General features: G+C 48.7%; 4 protein-coding genes across 14 annotated transcripts in view; 3 read left to right on the forward strand and 1 right to left on the reverse strand.

Moving 5' to 3' along the window:
- Slc25a19 (solute carrier family 25 member 19) overlaps positions 1-793 on the forward strand; it is an 18735-nt gene extending 17942 nt beyond the window's left edge. For all 5 annotated transcript variants that reach the window (XM_015504201.2, XM_048797890.1, XM_048797888.1 and 2 more), the window contains one exon: positions 25-793. The gene's annotated coding sequence lies outside the window, so the exon portion shown is untranslated. The remainder of the gene's footprint in view (positions 1-24) is intronic.
- Positions 1-793, forward strand: part of Mif4gd (MIF4G domain containing) — a 3424-nt gene extending 2631 nt beyond the window's left edge. The window contains exon 5 of the mRNA XM_015504205.2: positions 25-793. Within this exon, the coding sequence (XP_015359691.1) occupies positions 25-252 (228 nt within the window). The 3' untranslated portion in view covers positions 253-793. The remainder of the gene's footprint in view (positions 1-24) is intronic.
- Mrps7 (mitochondrial ribosomal protein S7) lies at positions 713-4259 on the reverse strand. The gene is made up of 5 exons (XM_015504202.2): positions 3937-4259; positions 3226-3417; positions 3051-3114; positions 2261-2428; positions 713-1322 (listed from the first exon to the last, which is right to left on the reverse strand). Exons 1-5 carry the CDS (start codon positions 4017-4019, stop codon positions 1101-1103), a joined length of 729 nt encoding a protein of 242 aa, XP_015359688.1. The 5' UTR covers positions 4020-4259; the 3' UTR covers positions 713-1100.
- Gga3 (golgi associated, gamma adaptin ear containing, ARF binding protein 3) lies at positions 4237-20498 on the forward strand. Of its 7 annotated transcripts, XR_007345561.1 has the most exons (18): positions 8300-8468; positions 10589-10673; positions 10797-10872; positions 12634-12732; positions 13790-13913; positions 14193-14296; positions 14463-14543; positions 14919-15056; positions 15502-15583; positions 15688-15804; positions 16131-16364; positions 16669-16739; positions 17035-17354; positions 17563-17786; positions 18104-18273; positions 18463-18573; positions 18789-19601; positions 19983-20498. XR_007345561.1 is itself a non-coding variant. In XM_015504198.2 (17 exons), exons 1-17 carry the CDS (start codon positions 4336-4338, stop codon positions 18897-18899), a joined length of 2187 nt encoding a protein of 728 aa, XP_015359684.1. In that variant the 5' UTR covers positions 4237-4335; the 3' UTR covers positions 18900-20498. The 7 variants fall into 7 exon arrangements, 6 of the variants coding, with proteins under 6 accessions (XP_015359684.1, XP_048653841.1, XP_048653843.1 ...); XM_015504198.2 differs by lacking the exon at positions 8300-8468 and adding an exon at positions 4237-4375 and having other exon boundaries at positions 18789-20498; XM_048797886.1 differs by lacking the exon at positions 8300-8468 and adding an exon at positions 4433-4762 and having other exon boundaries at positions 12554-12732; positions 18789-20498.
- Positions 20499-20892: the final 394 nt, after the last annotated feature.

A 20892-nucleotide genomic window follows, 5' to 3' on the forward strand; every position in this document is an offset into this window, starting at 1 on the left:
AGGTATTTCCTGCTACCTCTGCAGGTGGACTGCTTGGTGCTCCAGCTGCACCGCGTTGGGGAACAGCTGGAGAAGATGAATGGGCAGCGCATGGATGAGCTCTTTGTCCTGATCCGGGATGGCTTCCTGCTCCCAACAGGCCTCAGCTCCCTGGCCCAGCTGCTGCTGCTAGAGATCATTGAGTTCCGGGCGGCTGGCTGGAAGACCACGCCGGCTGCCCACAAGTATTACTACAGTGAGGTTTCTGACTAGGTTTGGCTCAGTGATTGCTCACTGCAGCACTGGTCTTTACTCCACCCTCCTCCTAAGATGGCAAGACAGCTGCCTTTTCCAAAGGCTTTCCCTTTCTAGACTTCCACATCTCCCCATTTATGCCACAGTCCTCTCATTCCCTTCCCCCACTCAGAGGTTGGCGGGGACACCAAACAGATCTGCTCCCTGGGCTCAAGACTGATCCCCTTTCCCCACAGCTCAATCAGCCTCTCTCCTACCACCTTTCCCCTAGGCCAGTCAGAGAAGGGCAATTTCTAACCACTGCACCCTATAATAATTGGTGCAACATTACCTTGGTGCCTCAGTTTCCCCATATGTAAAATGGGTAATCACAGTCATCCATAGGATGCTTTGGGATTTTGAGGAGCACAGAGCACAGCTCGCACCAGAAACTGCTTTTTATACATTTTGTATAAAAACCACTGTGGAAACCAGCCTATATCCTCCAGCCAGTTTTAATGAATGGTAGTTCTTACATAATGTGTTACACTAGTTCAGATTAAAGATTTTCTAATAATCATTTCTGATACAAAAATTTCTTCCTTTCATAGTATCCGAAGGCCCACTCTGAGGTGAGAGAAGCCTGGGCCCTGAATTTCTTGGAGAAAATCAATACGTTGACATGTTCTCTTTACAAAGAGATGGGACAGGGAGAGCTATTCTAGCCCCAAAGGAAGAGGATTGATAGGCAACAAACATGCTGCTCCATTCTTCTCAAAAGGAACTATATCCTTAACCCACAGGTATTTTTCAAGAACAGTGGCTCATAAGGTTTGTTTTTAAATGGCAGAAGCCCTGGGGCTCTGATGGGAACCTTTCCTCCCCCTCTACCACCAACGGTAGTGGGCCAGGGCTCGGTTGGCCTCAGCCATCTTGTGCATATCGTGCTTCCTCTTGATCACGGGGCCTTGGTTGTGAAAGGCCTGCAACAGCTCATGTGACAGCTTCTCTGGCATCAATGTCCGCCGGTGCTTATTCTTTCGGCATTCAGTGATCATCCACTTCATGGCTAAGAAGCGGCGACGTCGATCAGCTAGGGGCACAGGGACCTGGGTGAGGGGACAGGACAGGTAAGCAGGTCCAGGGGCTTGCCATGGCTGGGGACCCCTGACTCCCAAAGCTGTAAGGAATGGCTCTGTATTTTCTCTAGCACAGTAAGGTTCCTGAAGAGAGGCCTGTCTTTTTTTCTTTGAGCTTCCCTCATCTTTGGATAACCTCAGGGTAGCAGACATAAGTGGCTTTGCAAACCTCACCAAGTATTGGCCTTTTCCCCTCTAATGGAAGCTTTGCCACAAAAAGCTTTGATACAAGCACGGATTGGAAAAAGCCCTGTTTCTGGGTGACGTAGCTACTCTGGGTGACCAAGAGTGCCTAAAAACATGACCCTGTGTACAAGAATCATTTGCAAGGCTCTATGTGTCAGATACTAAAGGTGCAGTGAGAAACTTCGTACCATAATGGAGTTTATACTGATAAGGCAAGAAACCCTTCTAATACCAAAGATTATTACAACCTATGCTAGAGATACCAAGTTCAATACCACTAAAAGTGATGAACCATCAGTTATGGGTCAAGCACTATGCTAGATACTGGCATATAACTTTGGGATATAAGCGTAGTCCCTTCGACAAAAGAAATATATGGTTTAGGACAAACAGGATGCTAAACAGAAGGTGGGAGGGATGGGCTACCAGAAGATGTCATTTAGCTACTTCTTTGCTCTCTTCCTTTTCCGTCTTCTGCTTACACAACTAAAGTGAGTAGATCCTGATGGTCTCTAGTCTAGAGAGCTAACAATCTCTTGGCCCAGCTCTGAGCCCTCCCACCATTTTTTTTTTTTTTGGTGGGGGAGGGCCTTTACTAGGTATGGAACCCCGGGCTTTATGAATGCTAATAAGCAAGTGCTCTGCCACCGAGCTACACTCCTAGCCTTCCATTCCCATTGTTTTCCATGTGGGCATCCCTGCTTTCTTGCCAGACCACTCACCTGGTAGAAATGGCCACCCCTGAGGATGGGTACCAGCCCAATTACAGGCTCACAGTTTTTCAGTGCTTGGTGGAAGATGGTGTAGGGGTTGCGTTCAATGGTTGCCTGTTCCTCTCCAGAAGCAGCATGGTACTTCTCAAACTGCTTCCTTTTCACAGATTCCAGAGTCTGCAAAGGGAGACAGTGGAAGAGGTTGCACCAGGCTTCATATAGAGTTGACCCATCCAGCTAGTACCTTGCCCTTTACTCCCACCACTCAGTTCTTCGGCAGTACAGTTGAACCCTCATCATGTACAATACAAAGTTCTTAAGTGCCTCCTTCTTTTGCTAGACTAGGACAGAAAGAGTGGGCAGAGATTTGTGACATGGCAGGGAATGGCAGTTGTTGACTCCTGCAGGACCTCATTGAAGCCCCAAACCCTATACATTACAGGGGAGTTAATTTTTAAAAAAAGGCATATGAATCGATTTTAATATATTTTTTTTTTGGGGTACTGGGGATTAAACCCAAAGAGCTTGAAGGGTAAGTCTCAGCACTGCTAGGGGGCAGGTGGAAAAGCTAACAGGAAAAACCCAAAACTAGCCAAGGAGGGCTGGCCAGGTAGGCCGGGGTCAGTGCATTGACTATNTTTTTTTTTTTTTTTTTTAATGTTGAGACAGGGTCTGGCTAAATTGCTTAGAGTCTCCAACTCTCCTCCCTCAACCTCCTGAGTTGTTGGGGTTTAAGGTATGTGTCATCATGCCTGGCCCATTCTTCTTGAGGAGAAAGATAACAGGAGGAACTCTTTACCTGGTTCATGAGAGATCTGGCCAGTACTTTGTTTCCTCCTTTCATCATCATGTTCGTGAATTTACTTCAAGGAGAAAAGCAACAGGTTTAGCTTTCTAAGGCTGTATTATGGTATCCTTGCTGCAGACCCTCCCTGGGATAATCCCAGTCCGTGGAACAAGTGTTTCCTTCTAACCTGATCACCGGGTCTGCAAACACGGAGCTTGTTTTCGTCGCTGGGGCAGCTTTGATGAGCTGAGTTTTCTTGAGCTCCTGGTCATATTTCTCCTCCTCGGTGAGCTCTGCCACAGACTTGCGGTAATGTTCCTTGTCAATTAGGGGATCTCTGAATTCAGCACCATAGCGGCTCCACCTCACCTGGGTTTGCCTGGGAGCGAGAAGCAAAGGAGGCAGGCACAAGCTGACTCCACAAGTGAACAAGCTTGACTTAACAATAGGTATGTGTGCAACCCGCCAACGAGGGAGAGCAGCACGGAAGCCGCGAGCTTTACCTGAACAGTAATAATTTTGGCTCTGTCCCAAGAGGTAGAAGGACCTCCCCCAAACAGGTCAGGAAAGCTTCCTCCTAGTCAAATGCTAACGGTAAGAACAGGCTCCCGCCAGCTCACCTCTCCACCCACCTCCAGGCATCTCAGCTCTAAACTCTTAACAGGGCTGCACTTCCGAGTTACACCCCGACATAGCCCGACCTCCCAGCCAAGGGGCAGTCACTAAATCTTCAGATTGGCCCAAGGTTACGCAGCTAGTTAAGAGGCTTGAACTTAGGTGTTTCGACCCCTAGAGCAGCGCTCGCTCCAAGGTCCAGCGTGAGTCGGCCTGTGGTTCCTTTCTTTCCCCGCAGGTCCCTCCGTGAAGACCCAGGCGGTGCTCCCAGCTGCCCTCTTACCCTAGAAGCGGACTGACAGTACGCAGCAAGCCCGGCGCCAAGCCTGACCAGCCTAGCAGAGCCTTCAGTGCGGGGGCAGCCATCTTGGCCGGCCACGAGGACCCCACAAGGACTGTCCTCGGCGCGCCTGAGCTAGGGACGGGAGACGGGATAAAGACATCAGAGGATCCTAAAACTTCATTTCATTCTCATTGATCTGCACATTAGAATCTCTCACTCCAAGGACCAAAAGGAAGAACCAAAAAGAAACACTCGCGGTCCCAATACCCGTCGCAGTCTGGCGGACCCTCAATAACAGCGCTCACTCCTCTCAGGCCCCCATGCAGGCCCCGCCCTGGTTCAGCTCGTACGGACTCTCGCGAGGGTTGAGGCCGCGAGGTCGACCCGGGCGGCTGCAATATGGCGGAGGCGGAAGGGGAGAGCCTGGAGTCTTGGCTGAGTGAGTAACCGCGGCCGCTTCTGCCTGTCCTCGAGCCACCGAGCGGTCCCTCTCCTCACCCCCCCGTCCCCTCCCGGGCTCCGCGGCGGCGCCGCCTGGCGGCTCGCGCCCGGGCGACCCCTTGGCAAGCATCCGGCGATCACGCCCCTTCGCGAGCAGAGGGCCCTTCTCTGCAGCGCGTCCTCCCGCTCGAGGCGGCCGCAGCTTTGGGTCCTGTCGTGGCCAGACAGGCCTGGGGAGAGTGGCAAGGAAGTTCTCAGGGCTGACGGTCATTGGCGCTTTGGAGCTGGTGGTAGGGCCGCTCCCGAGTGTGACTCCGGAATTCCTGCACCCCAGTCCCCGAGGAAGGGAAAAAGCTCCGGATTTGGGCTGAAGCTCGGGGGAGAGGTGGGTGCTGCCACCGGTACACAGCCTGGCAGCTTCAAAATCTTGACCATGGAGAACTGACAGCTTTGCTCAGGCAGAAAGCTTGAAGTGCGAGTAATTTTCCAAAGAGAGCGACGATAGACAACTGGTTTGTTAAGTCGACTTTGGGACTCCCTCACACGCACACACTTGATCTTCGCGACATAACACACTCTGAGTAAAGCGGAGAAGCAGTTGGAAGCTGTAACCAAAGCGATGTATTGCTGTAATTGTTAATTCACATTACTCTCAAAGAATGAGGGTTAACCTTAGCAGGCAGTATTTTGCTAAAGGGTTAATAAGTGAACTTTCCTAAGGGCTAGACCCTCTGGGGGTCTCTTTCAGTAGAACAGATACTGGACAGGATAAGACAGAAAGATGTGGACATCCTGCCTTGTGCAGTATGCCTTACTGAGCCCATTTCAAGAGGTAGAACCTAGGCTTTAACAGAGCACATTCCAAAAGGGAGAAAAGTAAAATTACATTTGCAAAGCCTGCTGTTGAAGGTAGGTCACAAAGTCTTTAGTATATGTGGAACTAACTGTTCTCCATGGAGCTCAAAATGCTATATAGATATTCATTGAAATTGTTTACAAGTATCCTAGCAAAGAAGGTTCTGCTGTCAAGTTTCTCAAAAAGATAACACCCTGACTGCAATCAAACTACCTGCCTAGAATCATATGTAGGATTTCACAGTGGAATTGGTTTGATTCAGATTTGGGGAGGGAGGATTTGGGAATTTGATTGGCAAATGATCCAGCAAGGAGACAGAATTTAAGCTAAGTCTTAAAAAATCAGAAAAATTGGCTAAGAAAACACTGGATGATTCTGAGTGTGTAGTGCACTCAGGAGGCTGAGGCAGGAGGATCACATGTTTGAAGCCAACCTGAACTACTTAAGGAGGCCCTGTCTCATTAAAAAGAAGAAGAACATGGTGGCACACACCTGTAATCCCAGCAACTCAGGAGGCTGAGGCAGGAGAATTGAAAGTCTGAGGCTCAAGAACTTAATGAAAAAGCCCTAAACAACTTAGACCCTGTCTCGATATTTAAAAAAAGGACTAGGGATGTAGCTCAGTGGTAAGACACCTCTAGCTTCAATCCCCAATACCAAAAGCAGAAAAAGGGGGAAAAAAAACCACTGCATGGTGAAATGGAGGGAGCCAGTCTGTTTGTGGGCACAGAGAGAGCTGGAGTCACCCAGCATTGAACACAGTAATGTAGGTGTTTGGCTGGCTCAGGCAGTAAGCTCTTAGAGGGTCTGGTGAGAGATCAAGCTGGGAAGTTAGGGCCAGATTCTGGAAGAGTGGGTATTTTAGACCCAGAAGTTTAAATTTCTACAGTTATCAGGTCCCCACTCCTCTGGTACCATCAGTGTGTTAGGAGGATTGATATAGGAGCTTTACATAGGATGTATTAGAAGTTAAGTAAACAATCGAGAATTAAGAAGGCAGAAATACAAAACAAATTTAAACAGATATTAGGCCAGGTACAGTGGCGCCACCTGTAACCCCAGTAGTTCGGAAGGCTGAGGTGGGCAGGTTGCAAATTTGAGGGCAGATTCAGCAATTGAGCAGGAACCTGTCTCAAAAAATAAAAAAGGCTATGGATGTAGCTTCGTGGTAGAGCATCTGAGTTCAGTCCCCAATACCACAAAAAATGACATTGAGAAAGAAGGGACCTCAAGACTGGTGGGAATGGGTGAAGAAAGGCAAGGAATCATAAATGGGATTTCAAGCCTGGTTGTTTGGGAATAGGGGCCAAAACATATCCCCACCCCCAGAACTGATGATTGAACCCAGGGACTTGTACCGGCTAGTCAAGGAATCTACCACTGAACTATGCTCCCAGACTCCCTTCCATTTTTCTTGGTGGTGGGTATTGGGGACAGAATTCAGAGGCACTTGCCCACTGAGCCACATCCCCCGGCCTATTTTGTATTTTATTTAGAGACCTGAGTTGCTTAGCACCTTGCTTTTGCTGAGGCTGGCTTTGAACTCATTATCCTCCTGCCTCAGCCTTCCAAGCCACCGGGATTGTAGGCGTGCACCACCATGCCCAGCTTTCTTTTTTTTTCTTTTAATGGTGGTACTGGGGATTGAACCCAGGGGTTCTCTATCATCCTTATTTTTAAAAGTTTTTTTAAATTTTTGAGATGGTCTCGATAAGTTGCTTAGGTTCTTGCTAAATTGCCAAGGCTGGCCTAGAGCATTCTGTTCTGCCTCAGTCTCCTGAGTGGCTGAGAGTACAGGCCTGTGCCAACAAACAAGCTTTTGAATATGGCACCAGTTAGAGAAAATAAGTCAGTCAGAAAGAATGAGTTTGCTTTTAGAGTCATATTTGTACCAAATTGGCGTTTGTAATTGTGTACGGTTTTGTCCAAATTTCCCCTTTTTCCATATATTAAGCCCAAAGAGCACAACTTCCTCAAGAGTGGCTCTGTGTCTTGAACTTCTGTAGTCCCTCCTGTCTAAAATGCTGCTCATTCATTTTCTCTGAACATCTCAGAAAGTTTCACCTGTGTTTCAAGACCCAACACTGCAGTTCATCCGTGATCCCTTTCCATCCTCTCTTATTTCTAAGTCACTGCTGTATGGAACTTGGCTTCCTTGGATTATCCAAGCCATGTTGGAATGGGGTACTCTGTGCTGCTGTCTTCATCCCTATTTGACCTTTGAGTTCCCATGAGAGTCAAGACTAACAATGGAATTAAGCTGAAAATGAGAGCAGGAAATCTAAAGGCACAGAGACAGAAGAGAATGAGACAGGCTTTCACCAGAGATCTGAAAATAGAAACCATGAGTCAGAACAGAGCCCCAGAGGGGCGGTTCTAGAAGGCAGGGTCTGCATGGGAGTCTTCACTGTCTCCCCTGCCAGATGAAAGAGAATGTTAGGTGGGTGGAAGGGCATGTTCCTCTGTTGGAGGAGCAGTTAGGCTCATAGAGAGTCACCCAGCATCATCCCCAGCTGTTTCTCCCAGCTCCTGTGGTGACAGATGTATCTTCTAAGCTGCTGGGAGTCTGTTGCAGACACTGGAAAGTGGCACTGACCATGGCTCCAACTAGGGCTTTTTATGCCTTGTGCAGACAGAATGTTCCCTGTGGCAGTAGGAATGTCTTTAGGGAAGTGAGATTCTTAGAGGAGTGAACACAGTGAAAAGTAGGTGGGAATGTTTCAGGAGGCAGGGATGCTATAGGGAGTGGAGCAGGCCTGGGAAGAGTACATTGTTTGGTGATTGTCCATTGTTTATGGGATGGAGAAATCCACATTTTACTGTTTGGGAGATACTTTTCTCTTTGTGAACAGTGCAAACAGGTGGGCTAATCTTCTACCATGAGGTTTGTGACTTTTACCAAAATGATAAAAGGGTGGGGGGGGGGGCAGTTGACTCCTTAGACAATCTTATTTTTAAATCCTCCAGCTTCTTGGTGTTATGTGAAGTGATAGCAATTAATAAGAAAATCATGCTAATGCTTGAGAAGATTTCAGAGAAGTGGTGGGGAGTCAGGCTTTTTTGGGAAGGTGATAGCTAGGGGTTGACTGTGGCAGTCTGTGCAGGATTGCTAGGCATTTCTTTCCAAATGACTGCCTTCGATTAAATTAATTTTCCTTCAGCTGGATGTGGTCTTGGTGCACACCTGCAATTCCAGTGACTCTGGAGGCTGAGGCAAGAGGATGGCAAGATCCAGGTCAGCCTCAGCAATTTAGTAAGGCCCTAAGCAATTTAGCGAGACCCTGTCTCAAAATAAAAAAGGACTGGCCAGGCACGGTGGTGCTTGCCTATTATTCCAGTGGCTCGGGAGCGGGAAGCTGAGGCAGGAGGATCACAAGTTCAAAGCCAGCCTCAGCAACTTGGCAAGACTTGTCTCAAAATAAAAAAGGGCTGGGGATGTGGCTTCATGATTAAGTGCCTCTGGAATTAATCCCTGGTACCAAAAAATAAAAAGGACTAGAGGTGTTCAATTTCCAGTGACCCCCCTCACCAAAAAAAAAATTCCTTTCCTTCAAGCTTGACATTTTGAAGGGCTTGCTAATTTTCTTTCAAGTTTGAGAGCAAACCACCTTCTTTTCCTCTAAAACACAAACTTTATTTGCCTATTTATTTATTTTGCAATGCTGGAATTTGAATCCAGGGCTTCCAGTCTGCCCTACCTCTCTTTTTGACTATTTATTTATTTTTTTTTTTTTTAAGTTTTGAGACAGGGTCCAATCAATTGCCCAGGCTGATTTCCAACTTGAGATCCTCCTGGCTTAGTTCGGGGGTTTTTTATTTAAGAAAATACTCACAAACTGACATGGTAATCCCAACTACTCAGGAGAGGAGGCAGGAGGATCACAAGTTTGTGGCCAGCCTGCACAATTTAGCAAGAGCTGGGATGTACCTTAGTGGGTCAGTCCCTAGTATAAAACAAACAAAAACAATAAAGACCGCAGTCATGAGAAGTCAGAATGCAGAAATTTCTAACAGCATCCCTTGTTGGGAGGGCTGTCACTAGGTACAGGAGGAACATGGATGTTTAAGAGCTTGTATCTCTCCGTCTTCCATTTGTCTTCTGAGCTTAGAGGCCTAAATTTAGCAAACAGCTTGAGAATTCTTTCTGGAAAAAAGCAGACTCCAGATCTGAGTCAGAGACAGGAATCCATTTTGAAGGACCCTCAACTGGGCCATCCTCTATAAGCACAGATCCCAAGGATAAAGAGGAGGAGGACCCAAACCAAATATTACCAAATTTTGTACTTAGCACTGGGATTTTCAACCCTCAGTGACCCTCCCTCAGAGACTCTCTAGCATTTGTCTTTGTGTATAATTGTGGCAGGCTCTTTAAACCTGAGGGTGCTGTATACTCAAGCTAAGATTTTGTTTGTGTGGTCCCAGGGATAGACTGCACAGTGGTTAGTGTTTACTAGAGGCTCAATATGTATTGCTGGCCTGACAGTAATGAGAATTGTGTGCAATGTAAAAAGCATTTAAACTGGGCTAGGGATGTAGTTCAGTGGTAGAGTGTTTGCCTAGCATGCTTGAGGCCCTGGGTTTGATCCACCCCCCCTAAAAAAAAAAAAAGTTTAAACTATTAAGGAAGGTTAGTTTTGAAAATATTTTTGCGTGTGTGGCATGAGTACTGGGGATTGAACCCAAGGGTGTGGCTTCAAAAGTGTTTTTGAAGGATCTATAGAAAATACTTACATTTTGAGTTGGGTATGGTTGCACACACCTGTAATCCCAGTAGCTGGGGAGGCTGAGGCAGGAAAATTACAACTCAAATTTGAGGCCATCCTTAGCAATTTAACAAGAATATAAACAACTTAGAGAGACCCTGCCTCAAAATAAAAAGGCCAAGGATGTAGCTCAGTGGTAAAGTGCCCTTGGGTTCGATTCCCAGTACCAAAATCAGAAAACTCAAATTTTTTAATGTAGTCTAGCCTGACTTTAGTTTCTCCAGGAAACACTTCTTGGCATCCCTACTTAATGGACATTTAGCTCATTTTTGTGTAGCTGGAATTAATCTATATTTGTTATATTTGCCTATTTTACAAAAGTATTATTTATTTGTGAATATTTTAATCATTCATGTTTATCCTTTGGATCCTGATAAGCTCTGTGAAGCTGAGGGTTTTTTCTCTTTCATGTGTGATTTCCAAAATACTCAGCAGAAAGCAGGGTTTATATTTGCTGCTTAACTGAACTATTGAGGCTTCTCTATGAGACAAGAAATTTGGAAGCAAACTCTTCTTGGTGCCTAAAATTGTGAAGAAAATCTGTCATGTCCTCCTTGCTCTTCATAACTGTTGTCCTTTGTTCTGTCCCAAGATAAAGCTACCAATCCTTCCAACCGCCAAGAGGACTGGGAATACATAATTGGCTTCTGTGATCAAATCAACAAAGAGCTTGAAGGGTAAGTCTCAGCACTGCTAGGGGGCAGGTGGAAAAGCTAACAGGAAAAACCCAAAACTAGCCAAGGAGGGCTGGCCAGGTAGGCCGGGGTCAGTGCATTGACTATGGTCTACTTGTCCCCCAGGCCCCAGATTGCTGTCCGACTACTAGCCCACAAGATCCAGTCTCCACAGGAATGGGAAGCAGTACAGGCCCTGACGGTAGGTGTTCACTCTGAGTTGACAGCAGTGGCTCCTCACTTGCATGGGCCTTTCCTCATGTACCCATTGGGCCTTCCTCGGTGGTTCTCAGGGCTCATACCGAAAGGCCAGCAGAAAATTCTTGATACAGAATAGATGTGTCTAGAACATTTTCAGTCAGCCAGTCCCCAAGTGTGCATGCCACTGGGCCAGGCCCTGAGGCTTTAAAGATGACTGAGGTGCCACCTCTAGCAGCATGACTACACGGTTAGTGTAAGAGGTAGAGCTGCCAAGGGAGGGAACCCAGACCCAGAGCCTTGGGCCCAGCATGGGGCTTGGAAAGTCTTCTGGAAGTCTTGACAGTTAAGAGTTGGCCAGCTGAAGAAAAATGAGGTGAGCATAGTGTGTTTTGTAGCTGAAAATACTGCCTGTGCCAGTGGAGGTATTACCTTGTCAGGTGAGAGCTCTGGGTGATCTTTATTGAGATTAAGGGATTCAGGACGAGGTACTGCATGTCACTCCATTACCTCTCACTCCTCCCTAAACCAGAAAGCAATGAATTCAGGGGAACCCAGGATCCCCCTTGACTTCATTCATGTCCTGAAGAGGCAGAAGCTCCAGAGGATGCTTAGAGGCCCATGTGCACCTGTCTACCGCAATCACTTAAGATAGTGATTCTTGCTGAATGTGGCACATGCCTATAGTCCTATCAACTCAGGAGGCTGAAGCAGAAGGATTGCAAGTTTGAGGCCAGCCTCACCAACTTAATGAGATCCTAAGCAACCAAGTGAGACCCTGTGGCTCAGTGGTTAAGCAACACTGAGTTCAATATCTAGTACCACCTGCCCCCCCACCCCCCAAAAAAAAGGTGATTTGTAAGATGGGCACTTTTGCCCCACAAGGAACCTTTGGCAGTGTCTGGAAATGTTTTTAGTTGTTGGGGGTTTGGGGATGCTATTGGCATCTAGTAGGTAGAGGTCAGGAGTGCTGCTAAACATCCTAGAATGCACTGGACAGTCCCCATAGCAGAGCAGAGTGACCAGTCCAAAACATCAGCCTATATTTGAGAAATCCTGCTTTAAAGAAACAAGCCAAGACGGGGGGCTATGGATTGTGGCTCAGCAGTAGAGCGCTCAACTCGCACATGCAAGGTCCTGGGTTCGATCCTTACCACCCATAAAAATAAATAAGTAAAATTAAGTTATTGAAAAAGAAATAAGCCAAGAAAAGGAGCCCCAGGCTACATGGGGCACAATCCTCCATAATAAACTGCAGGTACTGGTGGCCATGGGCAGCACAAGAATGCGTAAATGGAGGGCAGGGGGAGGGAAATCATTTTGTCATCTTATTGGAAATAACATTATCTCCGCTGCATCCCCCCACCCCCCCAAAATATTGGTTGCCTTGTGGAAAGAACTTTGGGCCCTGAAAGAACTATTACTGTACCTGAACCTGTTTTCCTCATCTTTAACACACGAGAACAGTGTGTTTGAGGAAGGCACCTTCCAGGTCTGGCAGCTAGGCAGTCTTGGTGTCTGGGTCTCAGTGTTTTTTACTGTAGCCCCTGTGTAGCATCCCTAGCATAGGTGCTGTTTGAGGACTGTGTAGTGGTAAGTGATCCCGGGGCTTGATTTGCACAGTTCCCCAAGGCAGAGTGCCCACTTCTTAAGATGAGCTCCTTCACCTAGAAGTATTTCCTCAGACAGTCTGGGTGCCAGCAGTCCAGGTGGTGCCTGAGTCCAGAGCCGCCACACCGAGCGCCTATCCTCTTCGTGGCTACAGGTATTGGAGGCGTGTATGAAGAACTGTGGGAGGAGATTTCATAACGAAGTGGGAAAGTTCCGGTTTTTAAATGAGTTAATCAAAGTCGTCTCTCCAAAGGTCAGTTGATAGTAGTTCCTCCCTTATAAGGACTTTTTTTCTGTTTCTCCCCATATCCCATCTTACTTTCTCTGTTCAGCAAACATCTCCGTGGAGCTAATCCTTCATGCCCTGTCCTTGCAGAGGTAGGCCCTGTAGATAGTGGAATGACTGAACAAGCCACATGGCTGGCAATCTCCTCTGACAGGCTCCCAGTCTAAATGTGGCAGGTGGTGTGGCAGCAGCTGTGCATATGCCCAAGAACATGGTCCTGGCAGTGAGGAACTCCATACTCTGAACACACAGCAGTTGTGGCTCTTCTGACTTATCTTAGGGCTAGGAGGAGCTGGCTGCCCTCATTGCTCAGCTGTCCAGGTTCTGTTGCCTACCTCCCACTTAAAGGGAACAATTTTCATGCAGTGACATTCTTGTCCTTTAAGATAAAATTAGGGCTGGGGATGTGGCTCAAGCAGTAGCGTGCTCGCCTGGCATGCGTGCAGCCCGGGTTCGATCCTCAGCACTACATACAAACAAAGATGTTGTGTCTGCCGAAAACTAAAAAATAAATATTAAAAAATTCTCTTTATCTCTCTCACTGTCACTTTCTCTTAAAAAAAAAAAAAAAAAAAAAAAAAAGATAAAATTAAATTAGCTAGGTGTGGTGTACATACTTTAATCCCAGCAATTTAGGATGCTGAAGTCCTAGGCCAGCCTCAGCAGCTTAGAGAGACCCTGTCTCAAAATAAAAAACAAAAAGGGCTAGTGATGTAACTCAGTGGTAAAGCACCCCTGGGTTCAATCCCTAGTACTGCAGAAAACAAGATAAAATGCAATTGTGTTTCAGGTAGCTTATGTGTGAGGCTACAGTGATAAGCTCCTGGCTTCCCAACTAGCTACACAGTTATGCCATAGGGAGGTCTCTCCCCTCCCCTGTTCTGTCATACATCTTCACACCTGCTGGGCTTAAGTAGGCTTGGGAACTATCTAATAAGTGATTATGTTGTTGCTGTGAAGAGAGCCTAACTCTTTGCTTCCAAACTACAATTACTAGGTTTTCCCATTTTCTTTTGCCTCCTAGTACCTGGGGGACAGAGTGTCTGAGAAAGTGAAGACCAAGGTCATCGAGTTGCTTTACAGCTGGACAATGGCCCTGCCAGAAGAAGCAAAAATCAAAGATGCCTACCATATGTTGAAGAGACAAGGTACATATCTACCTTCTCTCAGTCTCAAGGTGGTCCTGGAAGACTGGGAAGAGGAAGAAAGCACGAGAATGTTGAGGTCCCCAGACTCACTTTCTTCCTCCTGAAGAGAGTAGGGCTTTTGTTAACAGAGCAGGGGTTAGCTGGGGTTATGGTGGGCTTAGGTATGAGAAACTGCCCTATCTCCTGATCTTAATCATTTGATATGGCCTTGATGTGTGAGGAGTAGGGACAACATGACTACATCCTAGTGCATGCTCTGCTGCTTGTGTCTCCTTTCAGGCATTGTGCAGTCTGACCCACCAATCCCCATGGACAGGACGCTGATCCCTTCTCCACCACCTCGTCCCAAAAACCCTGTTTTTGATGATGAGGAGAAATCTAAGGTAAAGAACAATTCTGGACCTTGGGATCTCTCAGTGAGCAGGTGGCAGCCAGGAGAAACATTTGGCTTGGTGCTGTGGGGAGCTCCGGGTTCTCCCTGGTGGTGGTGAGTGGGGGGTGTTTACGCAGTGCCGATTCTGCCTTCACTTTAGTATTCTTCTCTTCCAGCTTTTAGCCAAACTGCTGAAAAGCAAAAACCCAGATGACCTGCAAGAGGCAAATAAGCTCATCAAGTCCATGGTGAAGGAAGTGAGTGGTCCCTGGTCCTCTGGGTATAGGTTGGAGGAGTGGGTGGCTACAGAGCAGAAGTCTTCCCATGGGACAGTTAGGCCATTTTCTCACTGCCACCAGCGTTCACCTGGAGCCACTGGAAGGAGAAGTGTTGTAGCTCCCTGGAGGAGAATGGAGTAGAAGAGAGGAAAGACAGAGGGTGGGGATGTTGGGAGTGGGGGTTGTCACTGTAAAAATATGACTGTACGGTGGGTCCCGAGGCCTGTGGTCCCAGGAACCATGCACTGGGTATGGCCTTTTGTGCCATGGGGTAAGCAGTTAGCCTCCCCTCACGGGAGTGGGAAGATGGGTCGTGTGAGCCTACTCTCTCCTGGACCCTCTTGGTTGAGGCAGGATGAGGCTCGCATCCAAAAGGTGACCAAGCGCCTGCATACACTGGAGGAGGTCCACAACAGCGTGAAGCTGCTCCATGAGATGCTGCTTCACTATAGCCAGGAGCACTCATCAGAGGCAGACCGAGAGCTCATGAAGGTAGGCCGCCATCCGCTGGAACTGTCCTGTCAAGGGCACACTTACTGTTGATGGGCCTGTTTATCTGCATGACAGCAGGAAACTGGAGGGTGGTGCCCTGCCTTACACATGACATTAGCTAAAGTGCCCTGAATGGAAGAGCTGGGTGTGAACCTGAGTGTGTGCCTCTAGAGATGGCAGCATTAGGGATGCTGATGCTAATGTTGTGGCCCAGGCTGTAACTGGGTAGACACTGAGTTCTGAGACGCATGCCAGCCTGGGAGGCAGGAAGGGGCTTGCTTCAGTAGCCAGTGTGTAGGCTAGCTACACGAGGGTGTGCACTCTGGTCCCAGCTCTGTAACTGTCCCTGATTCTTTGGGGAACCCTGCTTCATTCTGGGTATAGCCTCTGAAGCAGAGGATTCCAAAGGGCTTCTATACTTGTAACTTTGTCCAAATCTCTCTAGGAGTTGTTTGATCGGTGTGAGAATAAGAGACGGACATTATTTAAATTAGCCAGCGAGACGGAGGACAATGACAATAGTTTGGGTGAGTGAAAAGGAAAACAATTGGCAATAATGAGCCAAGAATTTTAATAAGTGTGTGGGAGTTTTCATTGCCAGGAGTGACAACTCCTCTCTCTTCTGCTCTAGGGGACATCCTGCAGGCCAGTGACAACCTCTCCCGGGTCATCAACTCTTATAAAACAATTATTGAAGGGCAGGTCATCAATGGTGAGGTGACCACCTCAACCATGCCTGACTCTGAAGGTAAAATGTTATGGTTCCTCATTCTGGGCACCCTCCAGATAGCCTCAACTCCCTTCCAAGGAGCCCTGGGTACAAGTTGAACGTATGCAACCCATAGCATCTGAGGGGATTCTAAGCCACTCCAGTGGTCCTCCAGCTTCCTAGAGGTCTGGAGAGATGAGTGGGGATTCCCTACCTGCTTTATCCAGAATGTTCCCTGGAAGAAATGCCATTGAATTAGGCCCAAGGCTAGAGTGTCAGCTGTTATGCCCAGGGTCCTGCTCCTGCTGTTGCACAGCCATTAGATGATTCGATTATTCTTATTCCCCTCCTTTTGACCCATCCAGGAAACAGCCAAGGCACTCTCATCGATCTTGCTGAGTTGGAGACACCTAACAACTCATCCCCAATGTTGGCCCCTGCACCTGCCCCACTCCCCTCAGGCATCCCTGTCCTCCCTCCACCCCCTCAGACCTCTGGACCTTCACGCAGTCGCTCATCCAGCCAGGCTGAAGCTCCCACAGGGCCCAGCAGCACAAGCAATGCCCTTTCCTTGCTGGATGAGGAGCTGCTTTGCTTGGGTATGTCCTGGAGGGCAGCTATATGGGACTCCTCCTGGTGGGTCCCTTAAAGAAAGAAAGGCATGTGAAATGAAGAGGCCCAGAGCCTCTGGTGTGTTTATTCGTCAAGTTCAGTGTCCCTCAAAGGCACCAGGGCTGTCTCCCAGAGGATTTTGGGGTGGACATGGTGCACTCAAATCTTGCTCTGCTGCTCTTTTCCTGAGCGACCTCTCATATCTGCATGTGAGAAAGGAAAGGGATCCCTACCCCTGGAGCTGGTGCTGGGCCCAGAGCCTCTTCTCATCCTATTCTTCTATATTCTCAGGCCTTACCGACCCAGCCTCTACTGCTCCCCCCAAAGAATCAGCTGGAAACAGCCAGTGGCACATGTTCCAGGTAGGGGCCTATTCCTGAGGATATCACTGAAGTACCCAGGGACCCTCACTTATCAGTATCCTCTCTCCTGACCTGTGCTCAGCTGCATTTAGTTGGAGCCTGGCTGTCGTTGCCCTCCAGAGCACTACCCTCTGCAGCTGGAAACATGTTTCTTCCAAGTACTTGTCTCTGGCCCTGTCCTTGGAGGGCACCTGGTCCAGCAGGCTGTGTGATAGGGTATGGGGGGATAAAGTGTCCCTGGTATTGGCAACAGGCCCTCCCAGCCCTTTGCTCACCTGTCATTTTTCTTGCACAGAATGAACAGTCCAACCTGGACTTCTTCTGCCCCAGGCCAGGGCCTGCTGTCTGCAGCTCCTCAGATGGGACCCTGCTCCCATCCTCAGCCCCTGCCTCAAGTACCTCCCAAGCTTCACTGCCACGTCCCTTCCCAGCTCCCATGGTCCCTTCCAGTGTACCTGCCCCCAGTGCAGCCTCCTTCATGTTCTCTTCTGGACTCACCCCAGCTTTGACTCCAAAGGCTGAACCTGTGGCCCCGGAAAGCCATGGCTCAGCACTGGGTGATAGCACCCTACACCACCTGGATGCCCTTGATCAGCTTCTGGAAGAGGCCAAAGTGTAACAAGTGGGAAAAGAGGTGGGGTGGCTGAGGGTTGGGCCTAGTGTACAGAGCCAGCAGAATGGGGATCCTTTTGGGTTCTATCAGTCAGGACTGGAAGCTGGAGTTTGGGGTGGCTAAAGGCCATTGCTGTCCTGGAGATCTTTAGTGAGGGGTTGACCCAGCAGCTCTGGCCCACTCTAATTTACTTTCTCTCCTGCTTCCCAGGACTTCAGGCTTAGTGAAACCTGTCTCCTCTTGCTTTTCACCGGGAACCACCACCTCCCCACTGCTCCCCACTTCCACCCCAGCCAAGCCTCTTCTGACCTTCTCCACTGGGCCCGGCAGCCCTCTCTTCCAGCCACCAGCCTTCCAGTCCCAGGGCAGCCCCATGAAAGGGCCTGAGCTCTCCCTGACCAGTGTCCATGTGCCCCTGGAATCAATCCAGCCTAGTAGGTGTTGGAGATGGGAGGTGGGGCCCACAGCCAAGGTGTTAGAGGGTGTGGTGTGGTGTTTGCATGTGCATGCTCAAACGTCCTTGGAGCTGAGTGTCTGCTTTCCTCCTGTCTCAGCTTGTTTGTTGCAGCTGTATGACCTTAGGCCCCTCTCAACAGAGGGCCTTTCCTTTCCCTGACTCCATAAGGGAGCACTGTACTTAAAGGCCATACTGTAGCCTTTTTGCCACCCACTTGACTACAGCAGGCACCACCGGGCTCCAGAATGACTTTGTCACTTGCTCTTATCACACTTAATATGCCTCTTCTTACAGGCAGTGCCCTTCCTGTGACAGCCTATGATAAAAATGGCTTCCGCATCCTCTTCCACTTTGCCAAGGAGTGCCCACCTGGACGGCCTGATGTGCTGGTGGTGGTGGTGTCCATGCTGAATACAGCTCCCTTGCCTGTCAAGAGCATTGTGTTGCAGGCTGCAGTGCCCAAGGTACTCATGGACCCCTGGGTCTTCCAGACACCAAAATTGCCTTTGTCTTGAACGCAGCTGTACCTTGAGGGCCTCTTGGTAGCCAGCAGATGGCAGTATGTGTGTATCTACTGGGACCAAACTGAGTTCTATCTTGGGTACCTGCAAACTCTGAAGAGAGTTCTGGAAGAAGCTTCTCTTTATTTTCAGTCAATGAAAGTGAAGTTGCAACCACCTTCTGGGACAGAACTCTCTCCATTTAGTCCCATCCAGCCACCTGCAGCCATCACCCAGGTCATGCTGCTAGCCAATCCAATGAAGGTGAGCAATGGGAGAACCCAAAGTCTCAGCTACCCCAAATTAGGATCTTGAGACAACCTCCCAGCCTGCAGTGTGTCACCTACAACATAAACCCCTCCCTTTGCTGCCCCGGCAATAAGTGCCTGAGTGTGGGTGGACATGGTGGGTAGCAGGGAAGAAGGCATCCTGCTGAGGGACTCCCTGGCCTGGATCTCACCTGCTGCCCTCTGTCACAGGAGAAGGTGCGGCTTCGGTATAGGCTGACCTTCGCCCTGGGGGAGCAGCTCAGCACAGAGGTGGGCGAGGTGGACCAGTTCCCTCCTGTGGAGCAGTGGGGGAGCCTATGACCTCAGAGGACGCTGTGATCTCTACTTTGAAGCCAGGCAGGCTGCTTTGAGACGGAGAGGGCTCCAGTCCACTTATTGACGGCAATGCTTGTAGCTTTGACATGGAACAGGGGCGTTTCTACTGGGAGCCAAGCTGCAGCTGTGATAATCTCTCCTCCTTGGGCCCCTAAAAGGACCTGTTTCTATCTACCTGTGTGACTTGAAGTGGCCATATACTGTCAGGGGTGGGGAGTGGCCCCTGGCTTCACTGCTATTCTGGGAACATGGGCTCCAGGCATGGAGTAGGTTTTTCCTTTTTACTGGCATTTCCTGGTGCCCAGGGGTGGGCTCGAAAGAGAGGTTTCTGGGCCACCTCAAGAACTAGGTCCTCACTCTGCAGAGGCATGGTGTGAGAGGCTGCTGCCTCTATTGCTTCCCCTGCCATTAGGCTCTGCTGCCACCCTCAATGAGGTGGGCAAGGCCAGTGGCCCAATGAGGAGCTGGAACACTCCAGGTTCTCCACCCTGTCCTTTGTAAGCAGCGGCAACCTGCAGTGGCCCCTGAATGAGTTTTATGCTCATCCCTGGCAGTGGCAGACTGTCCTATGAACATCTCAGCAGGACATGGAACCCAGCCTAGCAGAAACAGAACGTGGCCTCATCACAGCCTCAACTAGGGATAGGAAGGAAAATGGAAGAGAACCAGTTTCCCCTTCAAAAGCAGGTACTGGAGCTTTCTGGGAAGAGTAAATCTCCTGCCATACAGACAGGCCATCCTACTCACTACCTCTTGCTTGGCATGAAATAAACTGCTATCCTTCCCTTAGAATCTCTGAAGGGGAGGACAATTCGTCCCAACCCCCTGCGTCATCCTGCTTTGGCCTTCCCCTCTTCCTGCCAGATGGCGTGTGGTGTGGCACTCATGGGTGGACCCAAGAGGCCTCAGGGTCAGGCATATTGCACTAGATTTATATCCTTGTGTGTGGTACAGAAGCCCTAATGTTCCCCAGCTATGAAGGGGTACTGTCAGCAAAATGTTGGGTCTGGAGGTGATGAGATGAGAGCCATGCTTGAACCAAGTCACCAGACCCTATTGCTTCAACAGTGCTCAGTACCAACTGTTCCTGGGCCAGGGACACTAAGCCTCACAAGGCAACAGGAAACTGCCACCAGTTGCCACAGAAGCTGGGAAAGGTCAAACAGCTCAGTTGGACAGGCTCAGCTATCCAGCATCTGTGGGGAATGGAAGGTGGCACGAACTGCATCCCCTGGTCCCTCTGCCCCCACCAGGCTTTCTTGCTATATATCCAGAGGTCATCTCACCTGTCCGTCCCCTGACTGTAGCAAGCAGGTTCCACTGCTTCATCAGGACAGGTCAAAGTGAATTCTTTTCATAACTTAAGGAATAAATCCAAGAGCTTTTCAGAGACTGGCTGCTATAGCCCTGGGAATGTCCATGGGATTACTATGTGGACATGTACATTTATAATATGCTTTAGACATTATATGAGTGTTACCAGTTACCATTGAGGTCACTACTTCATGGCAAAAAGCTGTACTGAATGTACCAATTCCACTGCCCTTGTTTTGCTGCATGTTAAATAAAACCATTTTCACCCTACATGGAATCCTTCTAATACAGACACCAAACTCACAGGAAGGTGCCAACAGCGAATCCCAAACATAGGTAGTTGCATAGCCTATGTGAAATTGTGTTAAAAGTATAGGCTTTGAAGCCATAAAGGGGAAAAAGAAAAAGTTGGATGATGGAGTTTTCCAGATGATTTGAAGTAAGGCAAGGTGTCTGAACCATAACTAAAACACTAAGGGCTCTTGTTTGAATTTCCAGTTACAAGCAGAAAGACACTACACTCATCGTTCCTAAATTGGGGTGGCTTCTTTAAGGAGATAAAGGAAGACAGTTCTGTGTCAAAGAGAACACAAGCCAGGCACAGTGGCACACACCTGTGGTCCCAACTACGTGGGAGGGTAAGGCAGGAAGATCCTTTGAGTCA

This window comes from Marmota marmota, unplaced genomic scaffold (assembly GCF_001458135.2).
Source record: "Marmota marmota marmota unplaced genomic scaffold, marMar, whole genome shotgun sequence".
NCBI classification, from domain to species: domain Eukaryota; kingdom Metazoa; phylum Chordata; class Mammalia; order Rodentia; family Sciuridae; genus Marmota; species Marmota marmota.